Genomic DNA, 19,097 nt, shown 5'->3' with positions numbered 1-19,097 from the left:
TTTCAATTGTCCAGGTTTTTGATTTTCAAGTATTGGTCCAGAAACTTGCCATTTAAATCATTAACTGACTTTAATTTTCATATTGTTTTTTTTTTTTATAAAGCATACTAAAGTCAAGCAAATATATATCACACAAATATCACACTAATTATACTTTAAAAATATATATAAAAACAGAGGGTATAGGAATTGGTTGTATTGTTATTGTTGTAAAGCTGAAGCACACAGGAGGAAGCTGTTTTAATGGCAATTCTCTTTCATGATGTTCATGTGACAAGAAACAGGAAAGCCAAGTTGCAAATTGTGCATAGTAATAGCCAACAGAGTCAAAAACACAAATCAGGAGACACACAATCATGTAAGCATGACTAAAAAGCAAGTTCCCAAATGTCGTAATAAACTAAAACCTAGTAAATACATCTTATCTAAATTAAGTCATCCTTTTCTACAGTCACAAGACATTATGAATTCAAAATTACTGACAATAAATCTGAAACTGACTTTTGCTTCAGACACTCTGTATAGCTGAGATCTGTAGTTTTGTTATGACCTCAAAGCCTTGTGACTAATAAAGGAACAAAAGATGACGGATTCGTTGCGGATGAGTAGTTTTTCTTACATTGTTTCTCGTTACTACCATATAGTGTATGCATGTAGTAGTATTCCATTATACACTTTTAACCCGCAAATATATATTTAACTTGGCCTATGGTCTCTCAGCCCTCCTCCTCCTCGCTGCTGCTGGACTCCTCGAAAAGTTGGTCATGGCCAGCAATTTTATCTGCTGTGGTGACCCCCTGTTTGGTAAGGGTCATGCAGATAAGAGTGGAAATGTCACTGAAACCTAATAGAACAGTACACTTCTCGTCATCCACAACAGATATACACTGAATTCTGGAGTCTGGAGTGAAGACAGACAACACTGTTCCAGCTTCAAGGTCCCACACACTCACCTCATCTGCAAGAAGACTAAGAGTTTATTAGTTTGCTCATGTCAACATTTTAGTACAGATGAATTACATGAACAAAAGTAGGTTAACTCCTAACCATCACATCTGTATGTGACCACGAATTTGGAAACACACAATTGTAAAGGTTGTCTTTCTAGGCTATAATATTAAGGGTTCCTGTCACAGGAACTAAAGAGGTCCAAATATGACGCACCATTACAATTTCCCTAAGCACAAAGCAAGCTCAGTGAACACATGGTTTCTGACCTCAGCCCAGTTGAACATATTTGAGATGAACCCTAACTGCATGCCACACCTTATTTCAACATCAGTGTCTAACCTCACTAATGCTCTTGTGTCTGTGGCTTCCAACAGCTGTATTTCAACATCTTCTGGAAAGCATTCATAAATGAGTGGAGGCTGTAACAGCAGCAAAATGAGGGACATGCTTTGGACTGGGAACTTAAACATCCATGTAGTTACGCAGTTATAACCATTATGTTCTGTACAGTGTACTCTGTTAATAGAAGTAATTTATGGAAAATGTCTTACAGAACATCATCACATGTCATCTCTCTGTGTAATGGCCATAGTGTGAGTAATACGAGACTGAAATCACATTTTGGCTTAATCACAACTACAAGGAATGTTTAAACCTTAATTTGTCTTGTTACCTTCCATTGTAAAAGTGGCATTTTTAATGTTTGAGTCATTGCCAGCAAGTTGAAATGAACATAAAACCTCAGATAAAATCCCAAGGTAAAATCTATAAATTGATTTATTAAATACTAATTAACATCTGTGTTAAACTGCAGAGACAAATTTATAAATGTGTATGCCTGTATTGGTATTCGAGATAAAGCACTTAATCTTAGAAAGACTGCTCCAAAGGCCACTGTAACACATGTTAGTGCTTGATATTACCTGATAGCAAAATGGCTTTGGTTCCTCCCTTTGTGATGTAAAGTCTGCTGGACACACTCAGCTTCAAGCTCCCATATCCTAAGATGGCCTTGTGCTTTCTCCTAAAAGGCTCCCACACTTTTAATCTAAGAAAACAAATAATATTGTATAGTTATACCAAACCTACACTTTTCAAACTGGAATTGAAATGGACTTATACCCTAAATCTGAAGTTGGGGTTATTCCGATTTACCCACACTCCTATGAAACACATAAATTAGTGGTGCCACCAGTGGTGGCATCACATATTTAGTTTTACTAGCATCCACCTATATTTAATCATGTGGTCTCAGTATTCATTCCTGGAAGGCCCCAAACTCTAATACACTTTTCAATGTTTGTCTAGATATGTCCACTAACTATTCTGGGGTCTTTCAGGAACAGGTCTGTATGTACTGTGGGAGAAATACTTACTCTTAGTGTTGGCAAGTATCTTGTTTAGTTGATAAATATGAACAATCTTCAAATGTTTATATTTGTGGCTAATACTGAAACAGGGGTGTCAGCACTTATCCTCATGCTGTGATGTTGTTTTTCAGTAGAACAAAAATGTTTTTGGTACAGACTACAAAACACTTTAAGTCACTTTAGATAAGGATATGTGCTAAATGTTGTGAATGTAAGTGCAAATGTTCATATAGCAATGAATCCCATATGAAACCTGACTGACTGTGCTTGCTTGGGTCTAGGAGGCTAGCTACCACATACTTGTTAGAATTTGCAATGCCAAAAGCAATTCTGCTGGCGTCGTCTGTGATGGCCACACAACAAATTCCAGGTTCGTTTTTTAATCTCTTTTGCACCTGGATATACAAAACAATACAAAAAAATCTTAAAACAATCACAAAATGATTCTTAATACCAAGAGGTTACTTTGTGAATAATTTTTCATTTCAAACATATCACACTGTATCATGTTTTACAAAAATGATTTTATGTAAATTATGATTGGTATATTATATATGGTATAAAATAGGACAGTATGTGCTATTTTATGGAGATTATCAACAGCAGAGTTTTTTTTTAATTTCTTTCTAATATTATCAAGTCCTAAATTTTTATTCTTGTTATACAGAAATTTTATTTTTTAATAGTTAAAGGTTATTGAACCAACTTTTTAAGTGCCTTAAAATTCCAGAAGCACCTCTCTGAAGAACTAATAAAGTAAAATATTATAGGCTATTTTAAATATTTGTAGACATTATTTGAAAAGTTACTGAGTCCAACATACCCTGCCATTCTGTGTGTCCCAAAGAGTAAGATAAGGAGATCGCTGGCTTTCACTATAGTTAGAGATGATCAAGTGTTTTCCTGAGTGTGTGAGTGCCGCAGTACGGAGATCCAGAAGGGACCAACAATCTTCCAGTGTCTGCAGGTGCTCCTGGGACACGACATTGAACACATTCAGGTGGTGGGCGAAGTAGGAACATATTACCACCTGAACAAGAGAAAAAATAGAGTGGAAATAAACAGAACTTTCTGTGATCACGAGTGTGTAATTAAGGAGAGGTGCACATGGCTACACCTTTACAAAAATCAGTAGTTTCAGACAGAAATTTCTCTTCTAACATTACCTTTTCATCTCCACTGAGGAGGTACTGGTCTATGGAGTTGTATTTCTCCCTCTCTAGGCAATGTTGCACTCTTTTCTCCCTTTGTAGCTCAGTTTCCTCTCTCCTCTTTCTGGCAGATTTGCTCTCTGTGCGCCGATCCCACGGCATCACCAGCTCTGTAGAAGCACACAACAATAGCTGTTTTTGAATAATTTTGAATAAACAAATCTGACCATAAACATCAGTCATCACGGTTGATGTGTGTTCTGCAGCACTTTAGCACTTTATTTTAACTAGATACTAAATCCAATAGCATGTATAATCTGAATAGTATTCTTTACAATTGTAATGTATCTAAAAGAAATTCATATCATAGAGTGAACAGGTTTACTGTATTTCCAATCAGAATACCACACACCTGATCTCTCTCCAACAGACATGTTCAGGGGCTGACTGTCATCAACCAAGGAGCTGGATAGCAAAGAATCCTTATGGTTCATTTTAATGCGGCCTCTAATGTAGCCAGAGTCCAGGTCCCACATTATCAGGTGGTCACTAAGGTAAAACATGCAAAAACTCAATGAAGTCTGATTCCTTTTACAGAAAACTGCCATATTATTCCATAATTGTAATTTCAGAATCAGAATCAGCTTTATTCGCCAAGTGTGCCCAGACACACAAGGAATTTGTTGTGGTTTTTAAGGTGCTCTTGGTACCTACCTACCTACCTACCTACCTACCTACATACATACATACATACAGTAAACATTTAAATAGTTGCACATTTTATATCCTACAGTGGATACAAAAAACCTACACACCCATTTTAAAATTGCAAGTATTAGTAAAAACCAAGATAAATCATGTCAGGTTTTTCTACACCTATAATGTGATATAACAACAAAAAAAAAATCAAATAAAAACACTAGCAAAAAGGATAAAGAAAAAACATGGTGCACACATATTATCTGATACATTAGTAAACCTCTAATGTAATATATAAAAATCTACCAACTTAGCACACCTTCATTTTGTAACTGTATTTCACTTTTCCTTGTAGAAATGCTCCAGATCTAACATATTTCCAAGGAGTGTCCTGTGCGCAGTCCTTTTCCCCTCATTCCACAGTTTTTTTTAAATAATTTATATCTGGGCTGTAACTGAGCCTTCTCTGTTAAGCTAACAGGTGCCTGCAGTTTTCACCTTGTCTTTTTTATGAATCTTGGAAATACATTCTGTTTTTGGTGGTCACTTTGGTGCCCCATAATCTGCACTTGCTGGTAATGGCGTTCATGGTGTTCCATGGTATTCCATCTGTTTTATACCTCTCTCCTGCTTGTTAAATTTTTAAAATGAGATCTCATACATATTTTGAAAGCTCTGTACAGACCATGGCTTTGACAATTGGCAAGAAGGTTCTGCATAAACAGTTGATCTTTATCTGCAGTCATGTCATTGATGACAGGTGGATAATAATTACTTTTGAACAAGTTTGAATGTGATTTGTTCATTCACACAGCCACATGCCCCACTATAAACCTGCATAATGTTGCACAAGTGTGTAATTTTTTTCCCCCTAAAATGTTTAAATTGTTTTATTCACTTGATTTGTGTTGGTTGTTGCATCACAATAAAGTGTGAAATATATCTGACATCACTTTCATCTTTCATTCTAATATGGGTGTGCAGATTATATTTTATGTTTTTTGTATCCAAAATATATGTTTATATGTAAGCATACAATGTATACACAATATAACAATGCATACACAAAAATTGCCAATTCTTTCATCTATGTTTGTCACTCAAAAACTTTAATTTTAATCAAAGTCTAAACTGTGGTTTCTTTATACATATAAAAATATTTACCCTTAATTTTCTTTACTGACTAGAATACTAACCGAGCCTCTGACAATCCAAGCAGTAGCTCCCCCTTCATAAGTCGGTAGTCCGGTTCAGGGCAGGGTACAATGAAAAGGCCAGACTGCTTCTTAATGCAGCTTTTTGTTAGAAGATCATACACCAGAAGGGTCTACATGGGCCCAGAAAAAAGTACTAAAAAATACTTCAAGATTCAATATTACCAAGAGCTCCAAATGTATGGCTTTGATTGACACGATCGATCCAAATACTTTTTTATATGTAGCATTATATACACTGTTTATATACAAGGTATAGATAGTGAGTGTGTAGAGATGCTTGTGTTTTTTTGCTTTATATCCATACAAGTATATTTAATGGTCCATAAAGAACGCACATTAAGGTTCTGTATAGCAACTAAGCAGACTTTTTTTGATGTAAGGTAGTTACTCTTATAAGCAAAATGTTGAAAGGTTTACTGCTCAGTTACAGAATCTAATTACATTCTGCAAAATATAATATATTGTCACAGACAGAGATCTGCGTTCTTCAGTCGTACTATACCTGGTAAACTGGTGTGGGTGTATCAGTGAAGGTGGCAGTGCCACGGTCAGTCAAGATGTAAAGTTTGAGGTCTCGCACCAAGGCAATATCAGCACTGCTGAATAAGCTGTGTTCCACATGGACAGGCCGAGCTCTGAACCGTGCTCGCCTTATGTTCCACACACTCACTGTACCAGGTCGTGTGCTGAGACAAACTACATAACTGTATACAAAATTTTCAACCACACTTTTACTAAATTATATTATATTATATTATATTATATTATATTATATTATGTAATAGGCTTATCCTACACAGGGTTGCAGGGAACATGGCAACTAGTCAAGGGGACTCAAGGTGAGGGACACCATGGACAGGGTGCACACCCATCACAGCACACAATCTCACATACAGACAAATTAGAGATGCCAATCTGTCTACAACAAGTCTTTGGACATGTATCTGGGGAAACTCCGAAAACACAGGGCAAAACTCCATGCATACAGCGCAAAGGTGTGAATCAAACCCCCAGCCCCAGAGGCATGTGGCAAACATGCTAACCACTTAGCAACTGTGCCTGAAATATATGATATTATATAATAAGTGCTTGATTTTTTTGCAGTTATGGCATATCATTAAGGTATGTTAGAAAATATTATAGTTATATTACTACAGTATGTGCATGCTCTCCCTATGCCTCACAGGTTTCCTCTGGGTACTATGGTTTATTCCTCCAGTCCAAAGACATGAACTGTAGGCTGACTGGCTTCTCTAAATTGTCTGTAATTGTGTGAATGGGTGTGTGGGTATTTGTGGAATTGTGGCTTGCGATAGACTAGCATCCTGTCCAGGATGTACCCTGCCTTCTGCTCCAAATCTACTAGGATAGACTCCAGGTTCCCTGTGATGTATAAAAATGGATGAATGTATATCTACCTGGGATATTTCTCCATAGCTATAATCTCCTGAATGCCTTCAGTCTGTACTTTGTGGATGTTGTATGTGAGAGACTGGTCATAGATTCTGGAAGCCAGATTCCACAAGCGCAGATGTCGCTCTCCCATACAGAAACCCACACAGAAACGCAGGTCAGAACATATGCCTGCACGTATAAAATAACAACAAATGATCATACTAAGCTACAGCTACTGTTGCTTATAGTAAATAATTGTTTTTTTTTATCTTTTTTTATTATGTCAATCTATAACTGCTATTTTAGCATTAGATCTGTCAATAAAAATGATTAGTAATATATATATATATATATATATATATATATATATATATATATATATATATATATATATATATACTGTATATATCAAATTATGTTCCTATAAATGTACCTTGTGGAATTCCTTAAGGTAATGAGAAATAAATTACACACACTTTATTAGAAGTCAGAAATATTTATACAGTGTAAGAAAATGTCTATGTCTCTGTATACATTATACTGTGTACTGACAAACCTGCAGTCAGATGTCCAGGAAAACGTGTCATATGTTTATGATCTTCAGTCTCTAGATTCCAGGTGATGATTTCTGTGGTTCCGTAATGTGGTGAAGGGCAAAAGGCCACTATATGTGTTTCACCCTTATTGATAGTAACATGGGAAATATAATCCTGACTGCAGCCCATAATAGAGCGCAGATACTGGAAAGAAGCAGTGCTGAAGAGCTCTATGTGTATTATTTCACTATGACTCTTATAGGGATACCTAATAGATTAGAAAAAAGAAAAGGACACATTTTCAACAAAAGGGTAGAAAAGACACTGTGTGCAAATGGGTATTTGAGAAATGTAAATTATTTACACTCATGCATTTAACCAAGGTTTAAAAAAACTATACAGTTTACAGTAACAAAATTGGTTAACAACATTTTTCATTAAAAATGCAATATAAAGGATTAACAATATTAAAAGCATCCTGTTACCTGCAGAAGAGCAGGAAGTACTGAGAGTTCATTTCCACTGCCTGTATGGAGGCAGCTTGATGCTGAGCTTTTAAAGTAACCAATACTGACCCTGCTCTAGCACTGAAAACAGCTGCTTCTCTGCCACTTCTGAGAAAAACAGAGAGAAGGAAAAGACAATGACTATAAATGTGAAAAACAGACAAATACATGGCAATGACAGGTCTGGTGGTGTCAGTGGAGTCCATAAAAGAGATCATCACAATGACTCTGCTGCATGAGCACTAACAAAGCTAAATTCTTTATATAGCTTGTTAATGTGGCCTATATAGTTCCCCATTGACTTCACAAATGTAGCCTTTCCAAAACAAATCTCAGTGCATTCACAATAACATAATGCTTCCAAACTGGTTTCAGTTATTAATATAATTTTGGATACAATAGTTCGATTAAAAAAATCATTAGTCATGTTATAATAACAGAGCTAATGTTAAAGCTTAATCATCCATACGTTCGTTTAATCCTATCAGTCATTCTACAGCTCTGTACACTGTTACTATGGATATGACTGATACCTATTTGAAGTGATGACACAAACAAACACTTGGGAAGGATGAAAATGAATGATTGACCAGGCAATTCAAATCAGTTTCAAAACTGCATCACCTGCTTGATATATGGATCAAATAAGTAATAGCGAAACTAAAATAAAAAAGTGAAGACATTGTGGTTATATACAGTATATAAGTATGCAAAAAATAAAAAAAATAGATTTTATTTTCAGAATATTATTGGTTGTGCTTTCACAAAATTAAACCAAGGTTCATATTAAATAGATGGTGTGGTTTAATGCTCTATAGATACTAACCTATATCCAAAGAGAACATAATCTTTAAGAGAGTTGTGGGAGACCAGAATAGAGTTGTCTTTGTGAATGGGGTCACAACCAAGAGTGAGGTTCACACAGTGAAGCAGTGAGCAGGACTCGGCTAAATCAAACACCTAACAGAACATAATAAACAGCACAAGAAAATTATACCTACAAGAGTTCAAGGCAGAGTTCTCCAATAATTACTTTCCTTATATATCACATTTAAAACAGCTAGGACAATGAAGGCGTCTAACCTTGACTATGTGACTGCCATCAAAAAAGACCACCAACAGTTGTCCATCACAGGTAGATGTGAATACAGGAACATCCATTGACACTGCATCTGTGTAAAGCACCTTTCCAGAGTGCGCCTCTTGCACTTGAAGTATGTGTCCCATCCTTAATACCAACACAGTGTCCTCCAGACAGAGTGCAAGTGCATCAGGAGCACCGTATGGATTACAGCCCACTGAACTAGGTGTGGTTTTAACAAGGGTTACTGAATCCTCCATCTTCCAGACATTAAGGGTTCCATCCACAGAGCATGATACTACATGATAATGACCCAGGGCCAGTGCTTTTACAGGACACATATGACCTGTAGGCAGGTTATGGTGACTATCATATCTAAAGGGCATCATTTTGAAACAACAAAACTGTTGTCCACAATTTTGCAGTACAAGATACCTAATTACATTACAAGTACAAAAAAATAAAATTCCATGAATCAATTACTTTTCACAGTGTAAAGTCTATAAGGAATTTCAGTCCACACTATGAAGTATACGCTCTGTGACTTTACACATTGTAATATCAATGTTCACTGATTTCTTTTTGTAGTTGATCTGGTTTTCTGTACATGTAACATGCACATGCAAGAATCATTTGCTTAAGCTTAATTAAGAGCATAAACCATGTTGTCTGCATAGTTTTACCTGCAAGTAGTGTGTGTGTTATTCCTCCTGGTGGCAGGAGGCAGCTGTAAGATGGCACCAGGACAGGCACTGATGAGTACTGGCACTGTTTCAATAGCTCATGCAAGAAAGAGAAGCGCTTAGGGTCACCTGTAGTGGCATGCGAGTGAAATTGAGAAATGTCAATGCAGAGAAAACAAACACTGACTGCAACATGTTTCATGTGCCTTTTCACAGTACCTGGAGCCACAGGCTTATCCTGGGCAGCGATGTGAAGGAGACGCCCCAGTAACTGAGATGCCAGTTGGCATGGGTCCTTTAACAACACAGGGTGTGAGAGAGAGAGAGCCTGGGCCAGAACATCCATATCAGGCAACTCTCTGTAGACCAAACACCAAAAGTACAAATACAAAAATGCGCATACACACCGATTACACTTTACTACATCTTTAAACCCAACTCAGTATAATTCTACTAGACCCATATCTAAGTATCTTACTTATCTGGCATGACACCAGCTTTCAGATCCTCTTCTACATGGCTGATGGACAGACCCCAGACTTTATGCAGCAGGAACTCGTAGTTAAACAGGCACTTGCTGAGCAGAGACAGAATCTGGCCTGAATGTATGAGATGATAGGGTAGTCCATGAAGCTTACGCAAATTAAACACATAACTTTTCCTGCCATCTTCGTCTCTATTCCATGCGAGTGGCTGGAAAATGTGACTATCAGAAGCACTGCAGCTAAAATAATCTGCAAAGTCGGCATGGATAGCTCTCTTTGAGTCTTCTGTTTTTAAATAGCGCTTGGTGATGATATGCCTAAATTCGGTGTGGGTAAAGCATAATACCCATGTCCCATCACTTTCTACCTCCATAATGTGATGCCTGAGTTCCCACCTCAGCCGGGCCAAAATACCATAAGGTACACTTGGAAATCCTGAGGTGGTTGGAGTGTGATTGTATAACTGTGTAAGCTCCTGAGCAACTTGCCTGTCATGTCCTAACAGTTTCAGAAGTTCCTCTTCTGTCACTCCATCATGTGATAGCGAGATCAGAGAAGTAGTACGGCGCACCAAATTCTCACCAAACTCACGCTCTAAACGTGCCAAGAGGGTCAGGAAAAGACTTTTGACATCCCCAGGAAGGGAGAGCTGTTCTGGTGACGAGAAGGAGGTCCACTTTCTGCCTTCATTGTAGGCAAATCTAAGATACATAGGAAAAGGACAGAAGCAACACGAGCGCAGTAAGAGGTTCCACTGGTCCCCTTGAAGCTGATTAGAATCAGAGACAAGCTTAGCGGTCAGAGTGGCTTTGATTTCCTCACTACTCAGAGGAGGAATGGCAAGAACTGAGACCTTAGCAAGGCTCTGAGAAAGAAAGAAAGAAAGAAAGAAAGAAAGAAAGAAAGAAAGAAAGAAAGAAAGAAAGAAAGAAAGAAAGAAAGAAAGAAAGGTGAACAGGTGAATAGGTGAACAGATGAAGACAGTATGGAATAATAATAATAATAATATCCATTTTCCCATGCTATACTTAATAGTGGAAAGAAGGCGCACCTGTAGCGAGTGGGAAGAAGTGGATTCTGTGTCGGCAGACAGGATAGTGTAGACATGTCGAGGAAGAGGAGATAGGTAGAGCCAGGAAAAATCTGCTTCATGTTCTTCACTCAGCTCATCCAGACCATCAAGCACCAGAGCCAGAGGCCTGTTCTCATTCACCAACATCAGCAAAGAATGCAGCTCATTGCACAGATGTGCCAAGGACTGTGGGGTGAGAAGCAGAACTTCAGAGACACTCCACTCTAAAGATGCCAACTGTAGTGCAGTCGTGACAGAGCCTCAGCGATTATATCAGCCATTCAACAAATAACAAACAATGGATCATTTTTAAGTGCTCGTTCACAACTCCATACCTATTAAGTTTATGTTAAAAAGAAACATTTCTATTTGACAGATATAAGCTGATGGTTATTTGATTTGGTTGCCTTTCTTATGTTGTACATATTTTCATTCTCACTTCCAGAGGAAAATGACAGAAGTTCCATACAGTAATCAATTTATATAATAACAAAGGGCCACTGGGGCAGGAATCAGGCTGCTCCACACTCACTGTATGAACATTTTCAGTAGAGGACAATCACCTATTAGGACAGTTAATAACATACTTAGCAGGGTCCATATTTTTACAAGTTCACTTAGCTTTAAAATCCTCTAAAGATATCAAGGTCTTGTTTTCTAGCATGATATCTGAATTAAACAATAAAACATATTTCTGCCCACACAGACTAAGTGTAAGAGCAAACAGTGTGTCCAGGCTGTACAGAACCCTTTCTATTGTAATATACTGTATATTGCAAACATTTGGAGAGGATAAAGGGGAATATACAGTGAGAAATGTCTCTAAATATCAGAAATGTATGTGCACCATTGTGACCCTGTTTGACATGTAAAGGCTTAGAAACAGGAAAAATGTGTTTTCCTGTTCAGTGTCAGATTGTTTTGGTATAGTTACTGGTCCTTTGTGTGGTTTTAAATATGTTAGTAACAGGTACAGTAGGTGCAAAATGTGTGTAGATGTGTTTTTTAATATATCTCTTTGCAATTTACATAAAATAATAGCAGTGAGAAGCACACATGCTGTATTGGACATAGTTGGACAAAGGTACCTCTAAATACTTTTAAATAAATTAGTTAGTAGATTGTTTTCTGCCTATTAGGGGACAATTCTTAAATAAATCATGTCAGAAAATCAGTGGTCACAAGCCATTGCAAGCACAAGTGGATTATTAAAGAGAGAGTGCCTTAGAAAGCTTATAGTAATAGAGAAGTGCCTCACTGGGCCAATTCAAAGACAATACAAATAAAAAAACAATGCTAGGAAAACTGAAGGGATCATTTACCTCTGATATCTCTGTGCTTTTGCAGTAGATTTCCGCTATCTGTGTACAAAGCGACTGCAGAAGAAGACGCACATTTCTGCTGTCCGATGTCAGACCAACAAAACGCACCAACACCGTCACATCTCTGAGTATAACAGGACTAAATGTTACATTCCTAAATCCAAGTAAGAGACCACATTCACCTAAACATTAACTTTTGATTATCTCAGTAATGCCCGTAATTTTTTGCATACCCAGGTATCCAAGTCGGTAAAAGCTGTGTTATCTTGGCCAGAATGGTGCTTTTTCCTGAACCTGGCTCTCCTAACAGTACCAAAGCATTCTGGGAGGAGGTTGACTTTTGCAGGGCATCCTTGACTTCCAGTAGGAAGTTCTGCCTAAGCTCAAAGTTCTGTGCCCTGCAAAAAAGAATAAATGAACCAATTCAATCAGTTGGGAGATTATATTATTACAATGTTATGAGAAAATAACAGCATGTGTTCATTCAAATTAAGCAATAAAAAACATACAAATAGTTTCAAACTCACAGTGTTTTTCCATGTTTAATGTGAAGATGAATCTCCTCCTGAATTTGAGCTTGTAAAGCTTCTTTTCTCATGATATCAAAAGAGCTTTTGATTGGTCTTACATGCATCACTCTGTGACAAAAGTGAACATATTTAACCTGCTGCATATATATTCTGGAAAATAATGTAAAATCTCATCTTTGTACATCTATACCTGTTGATGTCTGCCATGACTGTGCGTAGGAAATGAGAACAGAGATGTTCTGTGTAGAACTGATGTGATCTGTTATGTTTGGGACTGAGACCTTTCTTACCCCAGCTCACGTTAATCTCATAGATATTAGTGTGCCGAAGCTTCAGGATGAAAGAACACATAAAGACAAGTTTATATAAAACATACACAACTGCATCAACCAGTCGAGGGATCACTTGTTGTGATCTCATGATAGAATGGCATAGAGATGTGTAGAACCTACAGTATGGCAAGACACATTGAAGACAGACTTCTGGTGGCTCATGGAGGCCTAACCCCTTACTGAAATACTTCTAGATGTCATTTTGATCTAAACAAAATGTAATGCTTATCTATCTCTGTCATGCACGGGACAGAAACGGGCCCAAATGCAGGATAGCAAAACAAACGGGGTTTTAATAACAAAGGAAACACTAAACAATACACGGACTAAAGACAGGACAGGACAACAGTAGATTCCGCGCTGCACAAGGCAACGCGTCACAGTTAAATACACAGGGTAATCACAATAGGCAACAGGTGTGTAGACAGGGAGGAGCAGACAAGGGCAGGGCAGACACGTGACAAAGAACGTAAACATGGCCAAAGTCCGGGCTGAGTCCTAACAATCTCCTATTATCACTGTTAAGCAGATGCTCTACATTACCTTCCTGTGGATGTTGTGGATGAAGCATTGCTGTGCTTGATACATGGTGTGGTTGAGCTCTGCTCTGCCTTTCTGCAGGTCAATGAACTGTGAGGCATATTCACTCTTCAGGTTATACATCAGGTCAGTGATTTTGCGCTTATAACAGTGACTGTACTTCTCAGTAGGGAGCTTTGCTCCAAGACCCTGTTCTACCTCCCAGTCCAGTACTGAAATGCAAAAGGATCGAATGTACATTTATTCAAAAAAAATAATGTCCACCAGGTCAACTTCACATTGCACGAATGTGAAGCACATACCTGTCCTAAGCAGAAACAATGTTTCTCTCTCTCCAATGGCTTCTGGTCCATTACTCTGCAGCACCCGACACATTTGCTTACAGGTCAAATACCATGCTTTCTTTGCTGCTTTCCTACGCTCCCCATCACGGCTCAGAAATTCAGGGTGGTGTGTACTGATGTTGTTAAAACACAGTCAGCGATTTTGGGAAATATGGAAAAATCGGTTAAAAACAATACAGTGATATACAAACAAGCACATACACTATATTTGTCAAAAGTACATTTACATTTATGGCATATGGCAGACATCTTTTCAAAAGTCCACAGCCACTTACATAAGTGCTTGAAGTGCTCTAATAATAAATGCATCTTAATACTCATTCACTATAGAACACTATCGGTCTAAAAACTGTTGGTGGGGGCAATATGACCAATGTATGTAGACACCTGACCAATTATAACTATATAGAGATTATTGAATATCCAATTTGCTGATCCTCTACTCATCTGTGTGGGGATTTGTGATCATTCATTTGCAAGAGCATTAGTGTGGTCAAGAGATGATGTCAGGTGAGGAAGCTATTACAGTTTATCACAAAGGTGTTCAATGGGGTAAAGATCAGGTTTTTCCACTCCAACCTTGGTAAACCATGTCTGCGTAGACCTCAAATTGTGCACAGGGGAACTGTCATGGTGGAACTTGTTTCGGTATCTTAGTTCCAGTACAGGGATACTGTCTTACTAATACATACAACTGCTTTTAACTTTTCTAAATAAATAAAACATTGGCAGCATATACTGTAAATGTTTAATGAAACACAATGAGAATTAAGACTAGAAGAAACAAAGAAATCTTGAACTGACAGTTTCATGACATGTTCTAAGTGCTCATCCGATGGCCACTAAACACCATAAACCCATTACCACTCCCACAACATGGAAACCTAAAGACTGTCCTTTATCTGCCCGATGCTACACCACAAAAATACATTTTAGCTTCTCATATCTGTACCAGCTCAACAAATTGTCCAGCATTTTCTCTACCAAAGTTTCAAGCATTAATAAAACAGCTATTACCAGATAACAAGTTTAACAACACTGAACACAACATAAACTTGTCCAAACATTACAAGTAAATAAAATCACCAAAAAAGTACAAATTTAGACACATTATATGTCATGTGTCACAGTTTCACATACAGTAAATGTTTTTCTATTTTCACATGATTTTTTTCCCTTAACTAATTTATTTGCAGGTCTTACTTTTTTCAGAGTCTTAAGTTTTTCACATATGATGACATATAGACATCATTTAATATAATTTCACTTGTTAAACCCTGATCCTGAGTCCTGATTACAGTGATCTCATAAACATACTTGTGCTTTACAGTTTCACTGTATTTATGTGCCCAAAAATAATATCATTATGGCTCAGAAACGTACCATTTATATCAAATATTGCATGGTCTATGTTATATTGTATGTTATATTATGTTGTTATATGTTATATTATATTATGTATATTATATTGTATGTTATATTATGTTATATTATATTATAATATAATATGCTATATTATGTTTATCTTTTGTTTTATGTTTATGTTCTGTAAAGCTGCTTTGTGACAATGTCCATTGTAAAAAGCGCTATACAAATAAACTTGAATTGAATTGAATTATTGATCCAGTCATTGTCATGCACATGACGTTTTTCTTATGTTATAGACTTTGCATATTAGTATTATAATAAGTATATAACTTATGTGACAATCATCACAGACCAATAAAAATGAAGTACACAGTCAATATCTGTGTACATTGTAGCTCACTATAGTTTCAATGACACTTTCTGTAATATTAGGAATGTTAGTGTAGCAATGTTTTTGTATTTATCTCAATTCCCATGTAAGCCTTTTAAACCTGTTAAATCTATTAAACATGCTTTCATACACACTGCACCCAGCATTGCACTCAGCATAAACTTAGATTAATATGACCAATATTATAGCTCTAACTACTCAAAAGAGAGAGGATGAACTGAAGGAATTTCTTCCTGTTTACCTGACAGGCAGCAGGCGGTACACAGGTGGAACTGTGTTCTCATCTAGTCGGTACCATTTCAGCAATAGTGCCAAATCCCGATCAAAGTCTGCCCAACATCTCGCTAAGCAAGCCCGTTCTCCATCTTCTTCATTGGAATTGGTGTTTTCACTCATTAAAGCAGCGCTTCCTGTACTCCTCTCCTTTTCACACCTCCCTGGATCTGGTATGAAACTATTATCCTTGCTATTGGTAATGGTAATGCTGGATTGAATTTCTGTGGTTGATTCTTCCAAGTCTGACTTCCTCTTTGAAAGTCTTTCCCTGTCTCTGATAACACTATTCAAAATTGCCTCAAAGTCTTTTTGGGAGATGGTGGTTGGTAATGACTGGAACTCATGCTTCTGACCTGTGAACAGCTGTGGAAATACAGCAAAGGAAGAAAGGGGATAAAAAGAGAAAAGCCACTGTACATAAAAAAGATATGTTATTATCTTCATAAAGTAAAGAACTTAGAGAGACTCACAAAAAAGTTTGGCCCCTCTGTCTCTTGACACTTCTTAAGTATCTCTAAATGTAACTCTACTGAATCATGGTGGTCAGTAACAGGGTCTTCCACACCTCTGCGCAGGTCAATCATCCTGAAATCATATGCTCTCTGCTTACAGAAAATGTACAGCTGAGGATACACTCTCTCCATCAGTGCAGTACGCTCTACAACTGTATCTGCACAGGTTAAAAAAAAGACACACTCAACCTCAATTCAAAAACATGTAGATCTATTTACATTTCATAAAGACAATGGAACTGCTCTCTTACCCTTTGGGGCAAAAAATAGGACAAGGTTCTTTTTGGCACAAAAGTGTTAATTATTCAAAGTTAACAAACAACGCTGGACCAACATGAAACTTTGGTGTAATTCTTTGGTGTTTCTTGCAGACAGTGTTTTGAAATTACAATTTTGCATACAGATGCAGGGGTGAACAATATCTGAGTAAATGTATGTATTTTGTTACAAATGTCAGTTTTTGGTTTTCTGTACAATATGTATCAGTCAAATTGGCTCAATTTAGCATTTTTGGAATTTAACACAAAGTACTGAAACATCTGATTTTCACTTAATTATGATTTCTCAGTACATTGACCACCATGAATAGATGGTGTCAATGTTTCATTCAATTTTAATGGTGGCCAACAGATGCCATGTCTTAGGGTGTAGATGAAATGGTTCCTCTCAGGTTCTTTGGATGTTTCTTTCTGGAACCTATGTAGAGTTGTGTAGAATGTACAAAGTTTATATGTACATTTTATATGTATACATTTCATTTTCAGTCTTACCTTTATATCCTCCACACAAATAAATCATAATCCTCCTCTTGACATGACACTGCAGGGAATTTGTTCTCATACAATCCGGCACATGATGATCTTTCTCATCCAATTTCTTAGAACATGAACTCTCTCTCTTCTCTGGACAGCCTCCACATGTTCCCTGAGTAGAGCCCAGGTATGATGCTTTGAATGAACAATATGGCAAAGCTTCTTTGTCCAATTTCTGCTCCCTGATTAAGCCTGGCAGAAACTGTGGCAATGTGCCTGCAATGCCACTGACTTGAAATGAGGTCTTCAATGCCTTGTCCTCAAATTGAAACACCACTGATTAGAGAAACCTTCTTTATAAAACTCCATATTTCTAAAAGACGATTAGTGCCTCACCTTCAACAAAAATCTTTTAGTGGTCACAAAGGTCACATCTTCAGTTCTCTTCTCTCCAGGAGTTAAATAATGGCCGGAAGTCTTCAAATGTTGTTGTTGTAATTGGTACTGAGGAATGGTAAATGTTTTCAAAATCCATCAACTATTGATAGTCCATACTTATCATTGGTGTATCAACAAATAATAAAGTGTTCAATTTTTTAAAAGATGTACATACTTTGAGGTGAGCAGTGACTTGCAGATCAAACTCCAGACTCAATTTGGAATAAGGAGCAACGTGATACTTTGAGATTTTCTGTTTATACAAGACATTCATATAAACAAAATGTACTACAACATCTAGCCTACCGTCACCTATGAACAAATCCTGTTCAAAAACATTTATCTGAGTCTTGGTAAATCAGCTGTTTCTAGTCCTTTATCTTGTTCTTGTTTGTCCTATAAAGGTCATAATCATATAAAGTTCATAATAATGCCAACTGTGGGAGAAGAAAATCTTAGAAACAGTTAGCCTTCTACAATACTGTACAAGTTACCCCTTTTTCATGGAGGATTTTCAAGTAGTTCAACAAAGAGTGATAAATTAAAATTATGAAAATAAGATTATTAAGATCATGATTATTACAGTAGAAAAGACACAATGTAGTGATTTAGGGTTAAGCTACTCTAGAAATGGAAGCATGAGAAAGAAAGAAAGAAAGAAAGAAAGAAAGAAAGAAAGAAAGAAAGAAAGAAAGAAAGAAAATCAAGTAAGAAAGAACTCACTTGTGGTTGTGACTTAACAGGATGTTTGGAAATGGGTGGAAAATATACAGCTTCATGATCCTGTATGTAGTAAAATAAATACACACAAATATCTGTGTACACACAAAAATTACATGTTTATATATAGGTATATATATATATATATATATATATATATATATATATATATATATATATATGTGTGTGTGTGTGTGTGTGTGTGTGTGTGTGTGTGTGTGTGGCTTATGCTATATACAAAATAACAAACTTAGGCTACATATTTTACTGATTTGGGAAATAGGTAATAAAACAGAGAAGCTTACTGTTTTGTTTTTTCCAGTTCTTTTAATTGCCCGCATTGTTGAATTTTAGTCTTCTGGGTGTCCTTCTGATTATAGGCTATAAATATATATATATATATATTTCTTGAAACAGTAACTAGTC

General features: G+C 36.8%; 1 protein-coding gene and 1 long non-coding RNA gene across 2 annotated transcripts in view; one reads left to right on the top strand and one right to left on the bottom strand.

Moving 5' to 3' along the window:
• LOC132847946 (uncharacterized) overlaps nt 1–12,981 on the top strand; it is a 25,785-nt gene extending 12,804 nt beyond the window's left edge. The window contains exons 2-3 of the long non-coding RNA XR_009648681.1: nt 12,494–12,632; nt 12,706–12,981. This is a non-coding gene — a long non-coding RNA (uncharacterized LOC132847946). The remainder of the gene's footprint in view (nt 1–12,493; nt 12,633–12,705) is intronic.
• LOC132847944 (NACHT domain- and WD repeat-containing protein 1) lies at nt 185–19,097 on the bottom strand. Its single transcript, XM_060873448.1, has 30 exons — nt 18,977–19,097; nt 18,675–18,734; nt 18,127–18,204; nt 17,910–18,017; nt 17,532–17,832; nt 16,720–16,919; nt 16,215–16,612; nt 14,173–14,327; nt 13,874–14,082; nt 13,189–13,328; nt 12,996–13,106; nt 12,702–12,866; nt 12,469–12,592; nt 11,126–11,332; nt 10,068–10,939; nt 9,809–9,948; nt 9,590–9,718; nt 8,909–9,252; nt 8,652–8,785; nt 7,805–7,933; nt 7,340–7,587; nt 6,807–6,972; nt 5,891–6,092; nt 5,368–5,498; nt 3,885–4,021; nt 3,488–3,642; nt 3,145–3,351; nt 2,622–2,716; nt 1,875–1,999; nt 185–958 (listed from the first exon to the last, which is right to left on the bottom strand). The coding sequence occupies exons 1-30, from the start codon at nt 19,010–19,012 to the stop codon at nt 717–719; spliced, it is 5,748 nt and encodes a 1,915-aa protein (XP_060729431.1). The 5' UTR covers nt 19,013–19,097; the 3' UTR covers nt 185–716.

The sequence above is a fragment of the Tachysurus vachellii genome, chromosome 7, assembly GCF_030014155.1.
Source record: "Tachysurus vachellii isolate PV-2020 chromosome 7, HZAU_Pvac_v1, whole genome shotgun sequence".
Lineage (NCBI taxonomy): Eukaryota > Metazoa > Chordata > Actinopteri > Siluriformes > Bagridae > Tachysurus > Tachysurus vachellii.
This window is presented reverse-complemented; position numbering and strand designations above follow the sequence as displayed.